This window comes from Primulina eburnea, chromosome 4, assembly GCF_022965805.1.
Source record: "Primulina eburnea isolate SZY01 chromosome 4, ASM2296580v1, whole genome shotgun sequence".
Taxonomy (NCBI): Eukaryota; Viridiplantae; Streptophyta; class Magnoliopsida; order Lamiales; family Gesneriaceae; genus Primulina; species Primulina eburnea.
In genome coordinates this window covers 2,842,416-2,860,242 of record NC_133104.1, presented here as the reverse complement: position 1 = coordinate 2,860,242, position 17,827 = coordinate 2,842,416, and the positions used below count along the sequence as shown (strand labels likewise).

Below are 17,827 nucleotides of genomic sequence, written 5' to 3'. Positions count from 1 at the left end.
AAAAAAAATTTAAGATATAATTAACATTATATTTAAACAAATTACAAATATTTTTCTGATATAATTGTATCGTTATTTTTTACGAAACACATATTATCCAAACAATCATGTGACAAATTAAAAATAATAATTATAAATATTTTATGTATAATTTTTTATAATTTAAATATTAATTTAATTCCAAAAATAATTATTCATAAAAAAAATATACGAGCACACAAAAAGACATTATATTAAAATAAAATGTTTGTCAAAAAGTAAAAATTTACCGTCCATAATTTTGTTAAATGTATAAATACCAGAAAACTTAATTTTAATATCATAATTATCTAGATAAGTGAATATTACTAAAGTTCCATAACACGTGGTCTACATTAGGTGGATCTGCATTAAAGTAAAAGTCGTGTCGGCACAGGCGCGACTTATGTTTTTGACTTGGTCAACCAGTCGTGTATTCTGCAGTAGTTAATCAGCTTGTTCCCTACTTTTGGGACCCATTCGCATATTATTATACTTTCTTTTTAAATTTTAATGATAAATTCATAAATTTTTTAAACAAATAAATATTATATTATTATTAGAACATCAAACAAAAACCAAAATATAATCATAATATATGTAAAGATTATTTTGTCCGACAGATGCTAAAAATAATAAAAATATCAGAATAAGATTAAGAATAGTAAATTTGTGTTTTGTCAGAATTAAATGTTGTGCCAGATGTTACAACATCTCGGACAACATCTACATGCAGCGGAAAATTAAATTTTATAACACAAATTGACTTGAAATAAATAGACGGACAAGATTAAATATGCACAAGTATTTAAGTATAAATACTTGTGCGGTGCCTTATGGCAAAAATTAATCACTAGAAAACCACAATGTTTACACAAAAACATATCACTAGTGATTGTACCAAAAATCAATTTCCTAACCAAGTTGAGAAAATAAAAGCTCTCTAAAATAAATAACCAAAACAAAAATAAACGTAATCAAGAAAGCAAAACTTGATCCCGGAAACCACTATCAATTAGATGCAATCTTCAGTCAACATCGTTACGGATGTTGTCTATAGATGTTGGCAACATTCAGCGCAATGCGGGAATCACCACTCCAAACAGCAACGACTTCGAGAATAATTTTACTCTACAAACCTCTGCTACGTGTGTATTTATGATCGATATCGAAGCAACATTTATCAATGAGCTTTACCTCTTATTTATAGGTGAAGAATCATATCTCTACAAGGAAACCTAAAATACAAGGAAAGTGAGAGTTTGATTAGGAATAAACTCTTTTTTAAACACTAATACCATATCTCTTGAATTATGATCTCATTATCTAAGGAAAGCAAAATTATATTAAATATTTGCTCAATCAAATCAACATGGAAAACTATATTAAAGAAATAAATAAAATATATCATTTAAAATCGAAATATTATTTCCTTTCAATATATATTTACAATAAATTAATATAATACTTTATTTATACTAGTATCAATCGACATATGATGTGTGCATTGTATTTTTTTTAATTTTGAGTTTAAGTAGTTTTATATAAAAATTTAAAATTATATAGATTTTATAAAAAATTATGGAGTTTTAAAATAGTTTTGAATGAGAGTGACACGGTGATAATTCAATCTTGGGATATTTTTATTAAACAAATTTAATGATATAGTATGTGTATATATATATATATTATAAATACTATAGATTATATAAAATAAGGATATATATTATATAAAATTTTAAAATATACAATGAAATTAAAATTAGTTGGTATAAAAATCAGTGCTCATTCTCAATAAACTATATATAAATAGTATAGATATATATTTTTTTACCTAATTAAATAACATGGAAATTATTTGACACTGGGATCAAAGATGAGATGTTACGGCCTATCCGGGGGTATTTTTAAAATTATAGATAAATTATGTATAAATTTATGTGCATTGAGTTAGTAATGATGAAAGTATAACTCGGAATTTGCATATTTAAGAACGGAGTAATCAAGATTTTAAGTTAGTCTATTTTTCCTTTTTATTCATTAAAATCGTCAAAGTTTGGTCTTAATATATCATTTTTTTCCCTAAATTTTATTATTTTTTCCGCCATACCACGTAATATCAAAGCATATTTAATCTCATATATATAATATTTCATGTCACATCGGTAGCCGGTTAATATTTTGTAATTTTTTTGTATGCACACAATAAAATTGTGATTATCCATACTATTCTACAGACTCGTAAATGGATCCAAGTAATCGTAATCAGTATTCCAACTAGTTCTTAAGCGAGTCCAAGTAGCTGGTGTAAAGAAGCCGGGGTTTGCCTGGCGTAAAATTAAAGAGTTTAAGCATTAAAAAAATGAGACTCTTGAATAATGAGAATTATATCTTATTTATAGATTTTTTTTGTAATATGTAACGTGTTTGAACCTTTATAATCAAATTGGCTTCAATAATGAATTGAATAATTAAATTAAGTCAAAATATATATATATATATAGCCATTATTGTTATCTATCAAATAAAATAATATACTTTTTCAGACTTCTCCAACCAGAATATCCTTTTTAGGAGTTGGTATGAATGCTAATCCAAGAGTAAGCAGCCACCAATTACGTCTAATTATTACCCAGAAATGGCAATTTTTTATATAAATGGCGGCGCTAGTTGGCTTTAATATACATCACGATCGCATGGCGTTTGTTTAATATAAAGTATTATTCTATTACAATATCAGGATAATTTTTTAAATGCAACTAATTTAATGTGAATTATTGCCTCCAAATATTTCCTGAAATATTTAATTTCATGTATTTATTTCTCGGTTTTAAATTACGTCACTCTTATAATTAAGTAAAATATAACACGAGTATATGCTATACTATTGGGCACAAAAAGGACTTTGCCTTTAATTTATCATGCCAAAACAAGAAATATTAAATTTAATATTTCACAAACAATCCCGGACATACTATATATTTAAAAAATGAAATTTCTACAACTGACTTATCTAGCTACTAAAACATTCTGCCTTGAAAAATATCACAATATTCAAATTCAACCATTTTTTCCCCTTCAAATTTCACAATTTCGGGCTTATCTCCTCATCAGTACTGTAATTCGTACATTGGATTCACAAAAATTGGCTGCTGATTCCCTTGAAAATTCGTTGCACTACTTGTGAATGGATGTTGCACTCGTGTTATTCGATTCTCGACGACGTTGCGCGGAACATTCACATTGTTGACGTTGCTAGTTGTTTCTTGAACATTGAAGGGTAAAATGTAGGAGTTTTCATGCATAAGTTGGGAGATTGAATTTATATAATCGAACTCCCATAAGTGATCGCTTAGCGAAAAATTTCTGGGAATTAATTTTTGGGGTACTTGGGTCTCATTGTTACATGGGATTTGAGTGAATGTGTTCTCAACCCTTTGATCTTCGGGTTTTCCCAAGTTCTTCTTCTTGTAGATCCTACATAGCACCCAATCATCCAACTGAAACATTAAAAATAAAAATAAAAAGTTAGTTGTTATTTATTTTTAGTTTGTTGGGATGATATCTAATCGACAAATTTAAGTAGTAAAAGAAGTTGTTACCCTCATAGATCCATTTTGTTTGTTGGGAATCGATTTCGAGTCGATCAATCGATATTCATGCATGATCCAATCCGTCTTCATACCCTTGGGTGGCTTACCTTTGTAAAATACAAGGGCTTTCTTGATCCCAACATAACTTGATCCACTGTATATGGCTTTATCTGTGCCCGTGGCTTTCCAGTACCCCGAAACCGCAGCTCGATTCGGGCGCACACCATTCGGGTATTTCCTATCTAGCGGGGTGAAGAAGTACCACTCATTCTCTCCAACTTCGGCTTTCTCTACATTGGAGAAGGCAAACATGTTATATGCCATATATTTGATGCAATATAAACACCATTTTTTTATATTTTATTTTATAATTTTGGAACACTCAAATGAACTCATTTCTTTGTCTCAACGGCCCCATATACATGATGTGATACCAAAATAGGAAAATATTTTTTTCTAATTCTAACCAATAAAATATCCACATATATAATGTTTGGTCAAAATTATTGCTCAATCTATAGGCAAATATAATATCCACAAAACGACTATCTTTAAATAGCTTAATCAACAAGGTTGAAGTTTTAGACCTAATGAATTCACGTATATGGCGAGCACCTACACGGAAACTATATGAGCACGGTGAGGTAGCGGCTTGTACATCTAATAGGTGGACGTCATCTCAATCGTCACTTACATAAATGGTCACAACGAGTGTTCACTATATCAATACTTTATATATATATATACACACTAACCAGGTAGTTCCCAAGGATCAAATTTGTAGATATCGACTTCAGGAATAATATTGGAAATAGGGCATGGCCTCGATGTAGCTTGGTTTCGAAGGTAACACATAATTAACTCTTCGTCAGTGGGATGAAATCTAAATCCAGGAGGAAGCTCTTTGCAATTTCGTCCTACCATCTTCTTTCTTTCTTTATTTTTTTTTGTGCAAATGAATTGGTAAAAAGCGAAAAACCCACAAAAATTGACAAGTATACAGTTCCAAAACAACTTGTTCTTTTTTTTAACGGGTTTTTTTGGTTGGATGGAGGAATTGGGTGGGTATTGGAGATAAGAAGAATATTAAGACGAGGGAAGAGTTTGAAATGTTTACAAGGACAGGGCAGGCTATTTTATAATGATGTTTTTTTGTCTTGTTATGCATTATTACGTCATAGGTTTTTTTTTTGTTTTTTTTATTTTCCTATGATCATATTCCTAGCATATATGTTTACGTAATGGATGACCGGATACCTATGCATGCCATGCTTTCTTTGGTGGGATTGGGTCAAATTAATCAACTTTGAAATCAAAAAATTTTGTTTTAGGGAATGGGTAATGTCTGATACAATTCTTATATGAAATACCCATTCAAATTTAGACATAAAAAGATGGCTTATTTTTATTAATTTGTTAGAGAATGTGTGGATGAGTTGTCACCGTTATCCGATCAACGAAATTATCATTTTAGTCTCGTAATTTACATATTTTTCACTTTATTTTCGATTAATTTGCATTCGATGAAAAAAATAAATATGTTACACAGCCAAATACATAATTTTCTATATATATACAAGTTCAAATACTTTATAAAAATATTTGATCAAAAGCAATCCGAGGAATATCCCTAGCTGCCAAATATTTTTATTAAGTATTTGAACTTGTATATATTCATTGCTATTTCCAACCTAGTATGTTGACCCCGCAGCAATTGTTTGATACCATAATTCTTTGTCCTTTTTTGTTGCGGATAATATTAGACATCATTCTTTGTCCTTTTTTGTTGTTGTGGATAATATTAGAGTAATATATATGTGCGAATACATTATCTTCTGGTGTATTATTTTAATTTCTATGGTTCTTTAACAAACTTGCTTGCTAGGATTATTTTAAATTCTTCTAGTCAAAATATCAGAAAGAACTTTTCTTGGATAGACAATTTCGGCCTTGGAATTTTTTCCTTCTAATCTTATGTCTACATGCATGCATGTATCTTTACTATCTATATCAATTATTAATAATTAATAAAGAGACGGGTGAATACTATTTGTGAAGCTTTATTTAATATTCATAAATTATCTATATTCCAATATATTAATAAAATATCAAACTTCTAATACAATAAGTCATTGGTTCATCTCCTACCTGGTTCATTTTACTGAACCACTCCTTTTTTTTTTTTTTGAAAAAATTCCAGTTTAGTGATTCACTATTTTTTACGATTATTGTATGACCATAATTTAAATATAAACTAAATTAATTATAAAAAAATTATACAGGCACATAACGCGTGCCAAAAGTTACTAAATATATCAAGAGTATGTTGGATGCAATAATTGTCCGTACTTGGTAGAGCGATCAAACCGTGATACTTGAGCTGCTGTGCGGTTTAAAAGATTTGAGTTGCACCATTACCACTAGCTATAGCTCTTGGTAAAGCGGCAAGCGTTCGGTCCCACAATTGGTATCAGAGCCAAGGTCACGGGTTCGATTCTCACTGATTGCAAGGCGTGCAATTATTGAGAGGGAGATTGTTGGATGTAATAATTGTCCTTGCTTGGTAGAGCGATCGAACCGTGGTGTTTGAGCTGCTGCGCGGTTTAAAAGATTTGAGTTGTACCATTACCACTAGCTATAGTTCTTGATAAAACGAAGAGCGTTCGGTCCTACAGTGTAAATAAAGAATATATATTTATTAGAGAAGGACAATTTTAATAAAGAGCATTGTCATGATTTCAGTTCATATTTGACGGGGTATGCTAAATTCTTTGAACCGAACTAATTCGTTCGATCACTATTACTTAATTGGCTTAGATAGAACGTGTCCTTAATTTAATGAATCGGAAAATGATGGATGGCTTTTATTAGATGTGGTTCTTATCTTGCCACTTCGATTGGTTAGTCGGGCATTCATTCTTCCATAGCCATCTCGATAGAATCTCTGAAATTATATTTATCGCTAAAAATATATAATAATCAATATTTTCAAGCATAGAGTAGCTTAAATAATAATAATAATAATAATAATAATAATAATAATAATAATAATAATAATAATAATAATAATAATAATAATCAATTAGCATATCAGGATAACTGATTTTGATTTGAATGTAAAAACAATTTTTTTTTCTTCCAATTTAACCTCAATATGATAAGAGAATTTTGTTATGTGTATGTATTATTATTTTTAATATATTTTATCAATTTTTTGCAACCTTTTTCTAAATATATTAAGTATAAAAAAACTATAATTTTTACGAGTTGGATCAGATCGAAGGTATGTCTTTTAAAATTAAGTTATGAGATCGTGTCACCGTAGTTTTGTTGGGTTGAATTGTGCTTTAAGAAAAAAATAATATATCGGAGTCAAGATAAACCACAAAGAATAAGTTTAGCTTTTTTTTTATGAGTTATTGTTACTTTTGTATATTATTCTTTCCATATATATGTATATTTTTAGTTACATTATCTTTAAACTTGGGCATGCGTATTGGTTAGTGGGGGTTTTGTCTTTTATTGTGTTTCTCCATTTTCATGGACTTTTTGCTTTCCATCAATTGAGGGATTTGCTCTCATTGGTGTGTCCCTTTTCTTATTTCCAACTTCCACACACATATAATCATTATTCACACTAGATCTCATTAAACTTTTGAATGTTGGTACAGTATTTGATTTTTTTGAAGTTTTATCTGAAATTGAAATTATTAAAATTGATTAGGGGTGTGAGGCCCGGGATCGAAGAGGACGAGAGGTGATCGTCGGTGTCATGAGATTGCACACGGATATTGAGCGATTCCTGGCAGGCTTTTAGGCGGAAGGAACATAAATGAACCGATCTTACGGAGATAGATTTCGGAATTTTTAGGTATGAGACTGTACAGTTGAGGAGGGCTTAAAAAATTTGATATGTACAACTCATACCAAAAATGTGCATCTTCTTTTCGATTGCTCATCACATAAAAACTACAAAGTTAAACGTGTTGACTTGAGATAATTTTGCGATGGGTGATCCCAGCTTGATACAGTGAAAACAGTCGTCGAATCTGTTCCTTACAAAGGATATTTTATAAATTTCTCGAATTATCTTTAAAAAATAGTAAAATGGAAAAAAGAAGAAGATAAATGGACATACCAAAAGACCAAAAACTTAGTCATGTTTGCATTATATATATATATATATATATATATATATATATATATATATATATATATATATATATATATATATATATAAAATATAATTATATTGTAAAATATAATTATATTTTACAATATATAATTATATATTGTAAAATATATAGAAAAGAAATCAAATTCTATATAATTTGATTGTAAAAAAATTATATATTGTAAAAAATATAAAAATTATATTTTTTACAATATATAATTTTTTTTTACAATATATATATTGTAAAAAATGATTGTAGTGTTATATGTTATATTGTTATATAACATATAACACGATATATATGTTATATCGTGTTGCTTGTATCGGTTTATAACAAATGAAAGCTGGATTGTATACTAATAATAAAAAGTATATAAAACTCAAATAGCGTTATTTTGGTTCGAAAATATAGAGATAAAAAAAAAGACGTGGTTGAAAATTTTCAGTACAAAAAAAATTAAATTAAAGAAAAAAAAATTACACGTACAAATATGATAATAAACAGGTGACTGTGGATTCACTTCAATCCCTTTGCGTTTTCTTGCGAGTTTATTGAACCATAGAACAATCAAATTATATAGAATAAAAATTGGGAATTTGTCCTTGAACTCAATTTTCAGTGCCAAAACAATTTGGAATTAAATCATTGTCTCTCTTTATTTTTATGTAAAGTTGGAATCGAATAATTTAATATCCTTTTCTTAATTATCAAGTTAATAATACAATATGAGGATAATAATGGGTCCATCATCTTTTGGAGGTAGTGTACATATACATACATGATAAAGTATATATATTTATATTTGTATCAATGTATATATTATTGAAATCGGAATATACACTACCAGTCCTATTATCCCATGTTTATGATCGATACGCAGAGGCGAAAGAACAAGAAAAAGGCGATATTAAACTAGTCAATCATGTTTATATATATTATAATAAGTAATATTTTTTGTATAAAAAGTAATATTTTTTCATTGGTAACCCAAATAAGATATTCGACTCACAAAAAATTAACTCGTTAGAACATTTATATTATTTTTTTTCTGAACAATTAAAAACAAAATTTAGTAAATTAGCTCACTTGGAGATCAGAATGAACAACATACGCATCTGCATTGGTTGGACAGATATTTTGAGCTTATCTTAAAATTATATTTTTGCTTTCTTAATTTTGATTTTTTTATTATTATTTCAATTATCTTTAATCAATAATGATGCATGACTTGTTTGAAATGTGTATGTCCAGATCATATGAAGATTATTTTTCATTTTTTTTTTATAATTATGAATTATTGTATTTTCTAGCTGTGATAAATTTCCTTTGGAAAATAAGGAGACAAGAGAGATTGAATGACGGAATGTAAATGATATTAAGTTTCGATGTTTTGAAAGAAAAATATGAAAGTAGTTTAGGAAAAAATGTCTTTTCTGTCTTTTATATTTGAAGCTTTGTAATTTTGCTCCGTTATATTATAGGCAAAAACTTGTGTGAGACGGTCTCACGGGTCGTATTTGTGAGACGGATCTCTTATTTGGGTCATCCATGAAAAAGTATTACTTTTTATGCTAAGAGTATTACTTTTTATTGTGAATATGGGTAGGGTTGACCCGTCTCACGGATTATGACCCGTGAGACGGTCTCACATGAGACTCACTCTATATTATATTATTAGATTTGAGTTTTAATAATGTATCTATCATTTTTTAATACAATTTTGGTTTTTTATTTTTCAATTTTAATTTCTTTTTACAATAAAGTATTTACGTATAACACTAGAAAAAATACTCTCATACCAACGCATATTAATATCACACAAAAAAATACTAAAACACAAGAAAAACAAAGATAATATAACATAAAACTGAAATTTGATAATATAGATAATCAAAATAGCAAAAAGTCAAACATTAAGAACCAAAATCATATTTTTTTTTTAAAATTTAATATGATTTTAGAAATATGGAAATTTATATAAGAATAAAAAAAAATGATATAGTGTTAATCTTCAAATACTTCATAGTAATCTTATGATTGTAGTCACTCAATTATGATATAAATTATAATTGGAGAGTAAAGAAAAAACTTTTAAACCTATAAATCAATAATAAAATAATAGAATGTGGGGACCCGGACGCTAATCAAGTTCTTAATCATCATTGGGACTAATTAATCAATTATAAACAGGGTCTAAAAATTTTTCTTTTAATATACAAAGCGGAAACGTAATGTAATTAAATTCAAATTACATATTAAACATAAACATACACATCCTGTATTATCTACAAGGATTCAACTAGGTTCAACTACATATCAGTGTTGAATCCTATGTTGCTTCGAAGCCCAGATCTCCACGCTATCTAATCTTCTCTCATCCTCTTCTTGACCCTGATCCAGCCCCACCTATTGTCATGCACACATACAAAACAAGACAACAGCCGGATAACTCCGGTGAGAATAAATCCCAGTATAAACAATATATACATGCAATCATATAAAAACATATATAACAGCATAATAACAAATATTCTTAACATGTATCAAATCAGAACATAAATCAATATCAAACAATGAATCATACTCAGACTCAAACTCGACTCAAATAACGCGTCGTCTCAGACTCGACTCAACTCTAACCTAGGGATCCCGATGTCTGAATAATAATAATTATACCGAATCTCAGTCGATAGGAATGAATCAATCCCTAACGGCATCGATATAATTCATATATCCAGTGTCTGGGCGAATCAGCCACAGAATTGACGACTTAGTCAATAACCTGACGAATCAGCCAGTAATTAGGCGAATCAGCCAATAATCAGACAACTCAGCCTGTAATTAAGCGAATCAGCTTAAGTTTAGACGAATCAGTCAATAACCTGACGAATCAGCCGGTGACTAGGCGAATCAGCCTATGACTCCACGACTCAGAAATCAATACATACAGTCAGTATCTAAGCAAATCAATCAATGACTAGCGAATCAGCAGTCCTTACATGCAGTGGCTATAATCAATAGACAACAAACATCAATCTCATCCATTACAAGAATCAATGTAATAAACTAAGTATGTGATTTAGGGAAACTCGAGTCAAACCTTCCTCGAGTTGTGCAATCCCAACTCAACATTAATTTATATCTTTTACTCTAATACTTTGACTCTGTCGACGTCTCGAACCCAAGCCTGTCAATACTCAATCTGACAATACGATATCGAGGGTACAATATCAATACACCAACCAATGTTTTCAAAACCGGACCGGACCGACCGGTTGGACCGGTTCAACCGCGAACCGGTCTCCAGACCGGTCCGGACATAAATAAAAACCTGGAAAACAGGTTTAACCGGAAAAAACCGGTTAAAACCCGGTTCAACCGGGAAAACCGGAAACCGGCCGGTCTTCAGGAACCGGCCGGGTCTGTGAAATTATAAAAAAAATTGCCCAGAGATCGGCGACGGTTATTTCAAAATCCGTCGCTATATAGCAACAGGTTAAGAATAACCGTCGCTATTTAGCGACGGTTTTTTTCAAACCGTCGCTAAATAGCGACAGTTTTTGCAACTAGACACTTTTTTTTTTATAAGAAACTTGATGTTTACTATTTTTTTATAATTAATCTTGATGTTTACTTGGACATTTAAACTTGGTCATCACTATTTGGTTACTTTTTTTAATAAGAAACTTGATGTTTACTACTTTTTTTATAATTAATCTTGATGTTTACTTGGGCACTTAAACTTGGTCATCACTATTTGGTTACATGTTATGTGTAATTTGGATTTTTGAATTTGAAAAGTGATGTTTATTTTGATATTTGTTGTAATTTTCATCTTAAAAATTAAATAAAAACTATAAAAATATAAATAATCAATATTTTACTATTTTATTTATTATATAAAATAAATAAAATATTAATTTTATTGATCCGGTTCGACCGTCCGGTCGAACCGGTTGAACCGGTTGAACCATTTTTTAAGGCTTGACCGGTTCGATTAACGGTCCGGTTATAAAAACACTGACACCAACCAAACAATACTGGATATAATCAGAATTCTACCAAATTCTGTTTCAACAACATAACGTCATAATTTCAATATATCCAGTACTACCATATCAGTCAGATATGAATCCCAACATCTCATAATCAATAACAACTCAATTCTGATATCATATCAACTCCGAAATTTATAACAATTCCATAATCAGTCCGTTTCTTAATCTGACTTCGATTCTATGATGTCTAATATGTCAAGAATAACATATATGAGTTCCATTCAATTCTGACAATATCATAATTTCAAAGCATGTCAAAACGTAGTAAAACTTACGTCCAGTTATAGCCTACGTCGATAGGAACTCGATACCGAAGTCAGATTCAAAATCAGACGGACGGATTTCTCACAAAAGGCGTAAGGATTTTCAACCCTTTTCCAGAAACCTTTTCTCGATTTCTTTCCGTCTGAAATTGTTAAAATGAATTGCATGTATATATATATATATATATATATATATATATATATATATATATATATATATATATCTCGTACATGCAAAACGCCGAGTGGCACTTCCTTCACGCGACACGCCTCGCGCTCGAGCGGTAAGAAAGTACCGCTCGGGCGCGAGCTCGCCGCTCGGGCGGTGACAATCTGCCGCCCGGGCGCGAGGCTCTCTGTCCGGATGCTCCTCCATTGGCGCTCGAGCGGTACTATTCTACCGCTCGGGCGCCACCTCTTCTGCCCGAGACTCTTCTTTGTTGAACATTGGCGCTCGGGCGGTCTCTTTCTACCGCTCGGGCGCCACCGGTTCTGCCCAAACATTACATAACTCATATGCTTTAACCAATTTGGTTCCGGAGTGGTCTAAATATACTCACATCCGTTCATCGTCGATAAATCATCTCAGATTACGTTAATCATCTCAGATGACGTTAATCAAATTCTTGGGCATTACATTTCTCCCCCCCTAAGATACGATTTCGTCCTCGAAATCACAGGCAATCAAATCATATCAATAAGAAGGTATACAGAAGAAGCTAACTAAATAACACCTATCAGTGAAATAACTCTGGGAATCTCTATCTCATATCAGACTCACTTTCCCAGATAGCTTCTTCAATGCCATGACAACTCCACTGAATCCTCATAGTGGAATAGTTCTCGTTCTGAGCGGCTTATTCTTTCCGATTAAGAATCTAAATCGGTTTCTCAACATATCCCAATGTCTCATTCCATTCAGCCTCGCCTGGCTAAATAACACGTGAAGCATCAGAAAGATATTTACTCAAGAATAACCATGAAAAACATCATGTATTTCAGAAAATGAAGGCAGTAAAACGAGTCGATAGGTACGATCTCCTATCTTCTCCAGAATCTCGTACGGCCCAATATATCGTGGAGACAGTTTCCCTTTCTTGTCAGATCTGACAATTCCTCTGAAACGTACCATTTTCAAAAGTATTCGATCTCCAGCCTCAAATACTAACGGTCATCGTCAGACATTGGTATATCTGGCTTATTTATCTTGGGCTGCCTTCACTCTTTTCTGAATCAGCTTCACATTTTTCAGTCATATCCCTGATCATGTCAGGTCCGATCTGAGGAACTTCAGAGATATCATTCTACTAAAGAGGGGATCGACACCTCTTTTCGTACTACGCTTCGAAAGAAGTCATTACAATACTCTGTTGTGGTACCAAACTCACCAAATGGCAATGAATCTTGCCAGCTAGTGCCAATATCAAGTACTACTGCTCTCAGCATATCTTCCAATGTCTGGATTATCTGCTCAGTCTATCCATCGGTCGATGGATGATATGTGGTACTAAGATGTAGCTTCGTACCTAGTGCTTACTGCAAACTCTGCCCAAAGTGCGATATAAACCGAGAATCATGGTCTAAAACAATCGACTTTGACACTCCATGCAGTCTGACCACTCATCTGACATAAGTTTCAGTCATCTGGTCATATCGGTACATCATCTTGTACTGAATAAGGCATGCGAATTGGTCAATCGATCAATCACAACCTAAATCGCATCACAACCTCGGGAGGATCTCAGTAATCTCATTACAAAATTCATGGAAATGTGATCTCATTTGCTTACAGGAATAGTCAAACTCTGTAATAGTCCTTCGGGTTTCATTTTCTCAGCCTTCATCTGTTGGCAATTTAGATATTTGGCTACAATTTCAGCAATATCAGCTTTCATTTGTTTCCACCAACACTGTCTTCTATCTGATTCAAACCCGAATTCAGAATAGCAACACTATTCAGTCGGATTCAAGACATCACTCCTTAGTACCGATCTGCTAAACTCATAAAACCGCAAATATCTGACACTGATATTTACCTTGGTCAACTAAGCACGGTTAACTCCATCTCTCTGACTGAACTCAGATCTGAAATCTTATCAGGAGAAAACATGACTAACTTTCATATCATTGGTAAATCAGCCAATGATAGACTCAATTTCAGTAAATCAACTGAATACATAAGGAGTCATTCTGCTCCTTTCTGTACTAATCGAATCATAGTTAGTACGAATTATCAAAGGAATTCTCAATCTAGAATCCTTATCGTACAATATTCATCTCTTGGCCATCTCAGGTTCAATTCTCACCCTCTTCTAAAATTAATCTAGGGTAGCTCTGTACTTGATCCGCATATCAATATCCGTAATGCAGTCCCAAACTCAGACATCATCGGTACAATACTAGCTACCATATATTCTAACTCGATCTCATTCTTATCCTACTGTAGTATACCAGATCTAACAGAACTCACTGATACCAGATCTTTTCTCAAAGGAACAGAAACATATACTACAGTAACTAGGGATTCAACAGATAATGCAGGGATCAATGCAAATTTTTCAGAAATAAAAATATGTGAAGCACCGGTATCCCTTAATACATATGCAGGATAATCAAACAAATCAGTTACCTGCAACATTGTCATCTTGTGCTTCCTGAGCCTGCTCCTCGGTCAAAGCAAATACTCTGGCCTGCTGTCTAGGAGGCGGCCAACTGTCTGGCTTCCTCCTGGCCTCTGCTGTGACTGAGATTGTGCTGGCTGAAATGAAGGAACAGCAGCTGATTGTCTACTCCACTGTGCTACTGATCCAGATGATTCGACTCCCTGGAATCTTTGGGAACCCCTCTGTGGACACACTCTGGAAAAATGTCCCTGTTGTTTGCAGAAGTGACAACTACCAAGTACTCCTTGGCATTGTTCAGTGGAATGTCTCCCTCCACAATTTCCGCAGTAAACACCAGTATAACTCTGCTGAGAACCACTAGAACTAGAAGAACTTCCGCCAGACTTCTTAAATTGCTTTCCTCTAGCCTTTAGAAAATCTTTCTTCCCACTTCCACCGCCGCTCTCAAATCGAGGAAATGGTGGAGGCATTTGTGAACTCGGTGCTGAAGGCACAAACGAAGCCTCTTTCTGTCTTATCAATCCGGCTTCAGCTCCCTTAGCTCGATTCAGTGCATCAGTGAAATTGTTTGACCTTCCGGTATTCACCAGGGTAAAGATTTCAGGATTTAGACCATTTATGAACTGGTCTGCAACGGCCTTATCACTCCCAGCCACATGAGGGGCAAATCGAAGCAGAGTAGAAAACTTAGCCACATAATCCTCAATGTTCAACTGGCCTTGTTTCAAATTTGCAAACTCGGCTCCCTTGTCCTTCCTATATGAAACTGGAAAGAACCGTAGATAAAATTCAGTCTTAAACACATTCCAGGTAATGGCCGTACCTCGTAATTCCAAAGCCAGTTTTGTTGTATTCCACCAGTGTTTAGCAACGTCATGCATCTGGTGTCCGATCAGTTTCACCCTCTTTTCCTCAGTATACTCCAAGGAGTTAAACAGTGATTCAATGTCGTCCAACCAACTTTCACATTCCACGGAATTCTCCGTTCCTTTCAAAGTCGGTGGATGGAATGACTGAAATCTTTTCAACAATTGCTCCATTGGAGTAGGGGTCACATCCATAGGAGGATTCGATGTACTTCCCTGTTCTGGTATCCTTCTCGGAGGCATATCTGATAATCGAAGAGGTTAGTAATTCCAAATACCACTTACCAGTTTCAATCCTCCTCGGATCATCTTACAGCTGATCCATTCCAATAATATACAATACCATATCAATATCAGATAATTCAGGTAGCATATATTAAAACAGGAATCATGCTAGCAATCAAAAGCAGGAAAGAAAACCAATCTACCCCGCTCACTAGCTCCTATCTCAATCTCAAAGATCTATGCTCTGATACCACCTGTTGTGGGGACCCGGACGCTAATCAAGTTCTTAATCATCATTGAGACTAATTAATCAATTATAAACAGGGTCTAAAAATTTTTCTTTTAATATACAAAGCGGAAACGTAATGTAATTAAATTCAAATTACATATTAAACATAAACATACACATCCTGTATTATCTACAAGGATTCAACTAGGTTCAACTACATATCAGTGCTGAATCCTATGTTGCTTCGAAGCCCAGATCTCCACGCTATCTAATCTTCTCTCATCCTCTTCTTGACCCTGATCCAGCCCCACCTGTTGTCATGCACACATACAAAACAAGACAACAGCCGGATAACTCCGGTGAGAATAAATCCCAGTATAAACAATGTATACATGCAATCATATAAAAACATATATAACAGCATAATAACAAATATTCTTAACATGTATCAAATCAGAACATAAATCAATATCAAACAATGAATCATACTCAGACTCAAACTCGACTCAAATAACGCGTCGTCTCAGACTCGACTCAACTCTAACCTAGGGATCCCGATGTCTGAATAAAAATAATTATACCGAATCTCAGTCGATAGGAATGAATCAATCCCTAACGGCATCGATATAATTCATATATCCAGTGTCTGGGCGAATCAGCCACAGAATTGACGACTTAGTCAATAACCTGACGAATCAGCCAGTAATTAGGCGAATCAGCCAATAATCAGACAACTCAGCCTGTAATTAAGCGAATCAGCTTAAGTTTAGACGAATCAGTCAATAACCTGACGAATCAGCCGGTGACTAGGCGAATCAGCCTATGACTCCACGACTCAGAAATCAATACATACAGTCAGTATCTAAGCAAATCAATCAATGACTAGCGAATCAGCAGTCCTTACATGCAGTGGCTATAATCAATAGACAACAAACATCAATCTCATCCATTACAAGAATCAATGTAATAAACTAAGTATGTGATTTAGGGAAACTCGAGTCAAACCTTCCTCGAGTTGTGCAATCCCAACTCAACATTAATTTATACCTTTTACTCTGATACTTTGACTCTGTCGACGTCTCGAACCCAAGCCTGTCAATACTCAATCTGACAATACGATATCGAGGGTACAATATCAATACACCAACCAAACAATACTGGATATAATCAGAATTCTACCAAATTCTGTTTCAACAACATAACGTCATAATTTCAATATATCCAGTACTACCATATCAGTCAGATATGAATCCCAACATCTCATAATCAATAACAACTCAATTCTGATATCATATCAACTCCGAAATTTATAACAATTCCATAATCAGTCCGTTTCTTAATCTGACTTCGATTCTATGATGTCTAATATGTCAAGAATAACATATATGAGTTCCATTCAATTCTGACAATATCATAATTTCAAAGCATGTCAAAACGTAGTAAAACTTACGTCCAGTTATAGCTTACGTCGATAGGAACTCGATACCGAAGTCAGATTCAAAATCAGACGGACGGATTTCTCACAAAAGACGTAAGGATTTTCAACCCTTTTCCAGAAACCTTTTCTCGATTTCTTTCCGTCTGAAATTGTTAAAATGAATTGCATGTGTATATATATATATATATATATATATATATATATATATATATATATATATATCTCGTACATGCAAAACGCCGAGTGGCACTTCCTTCACGCGACACGCCTCGCGCTCGAGCGGTAAGAAAGTACCGCTCGGGCGCGAGCTCGCCGCTCGGGCGGTGACAATCTGCCGC

At 33.0% G+C, this 17,827-nt stretch overlaps 1 protein-coding gene across 1 annotated transcript; it reads right to left on the bottom strand.

The window, feature by feature from the left end:
• Window positions 1–2,903: 2,903 nt before the first annotated feature.
• On the bottom strand, window positions 2,904–4,702 carry LOC140829694 (NAC domain-containing protein 1-like). Its single transcript, XM_073192999.1, has 3 exons — window positions 4,367–4,702; window positions 3,621–3,901; window positions 2,904–3,518 (listed from the first exon to the last, which is right to left on the bottom strand). The coding sequence occupies exons 1-3, from the start codon at window positions 4,533–4,535 to the stop codon at window positions 3,129–3,131; spliced, it is 840 nt and encodes a 279-aa protein (XP_073049100.1). The 5' UTR covers window positions 4,536–4,702; the 3' UTR covers window positions 2,904–3,128.
• Window positions 4,703–17,827: the final 13,125 nt, after the last annotated feature.

What these genes read in the sequence shown, in the direction of transcription:
- LOC140829694 (XM_073192999.1), bottom strand. Translation starts at nt 4,535, where the DNA reads ATGGTAGGACGAAATTGCAAAGAGCTTCCTCCTGGATTTAGATTTCAT. An exon ending in TGATCCTTGGGAACTACCTG is followed by an intron (nt 3,902 to 4,366) that starts GTTAGTGTGTAT and finishes TCTCCAATGTAG; the next exon opens with AGAAAGCCGAAGTTGGAGAG. An exon ending in AACAAAATGGATCTATGAGG is followed by an intron (nt 3,519 to 3,620) that starts GTAACAACTTCT and finishes TTAATGTTTCAG; the next exon opens with TTGGATGATTGGGTGCTATG.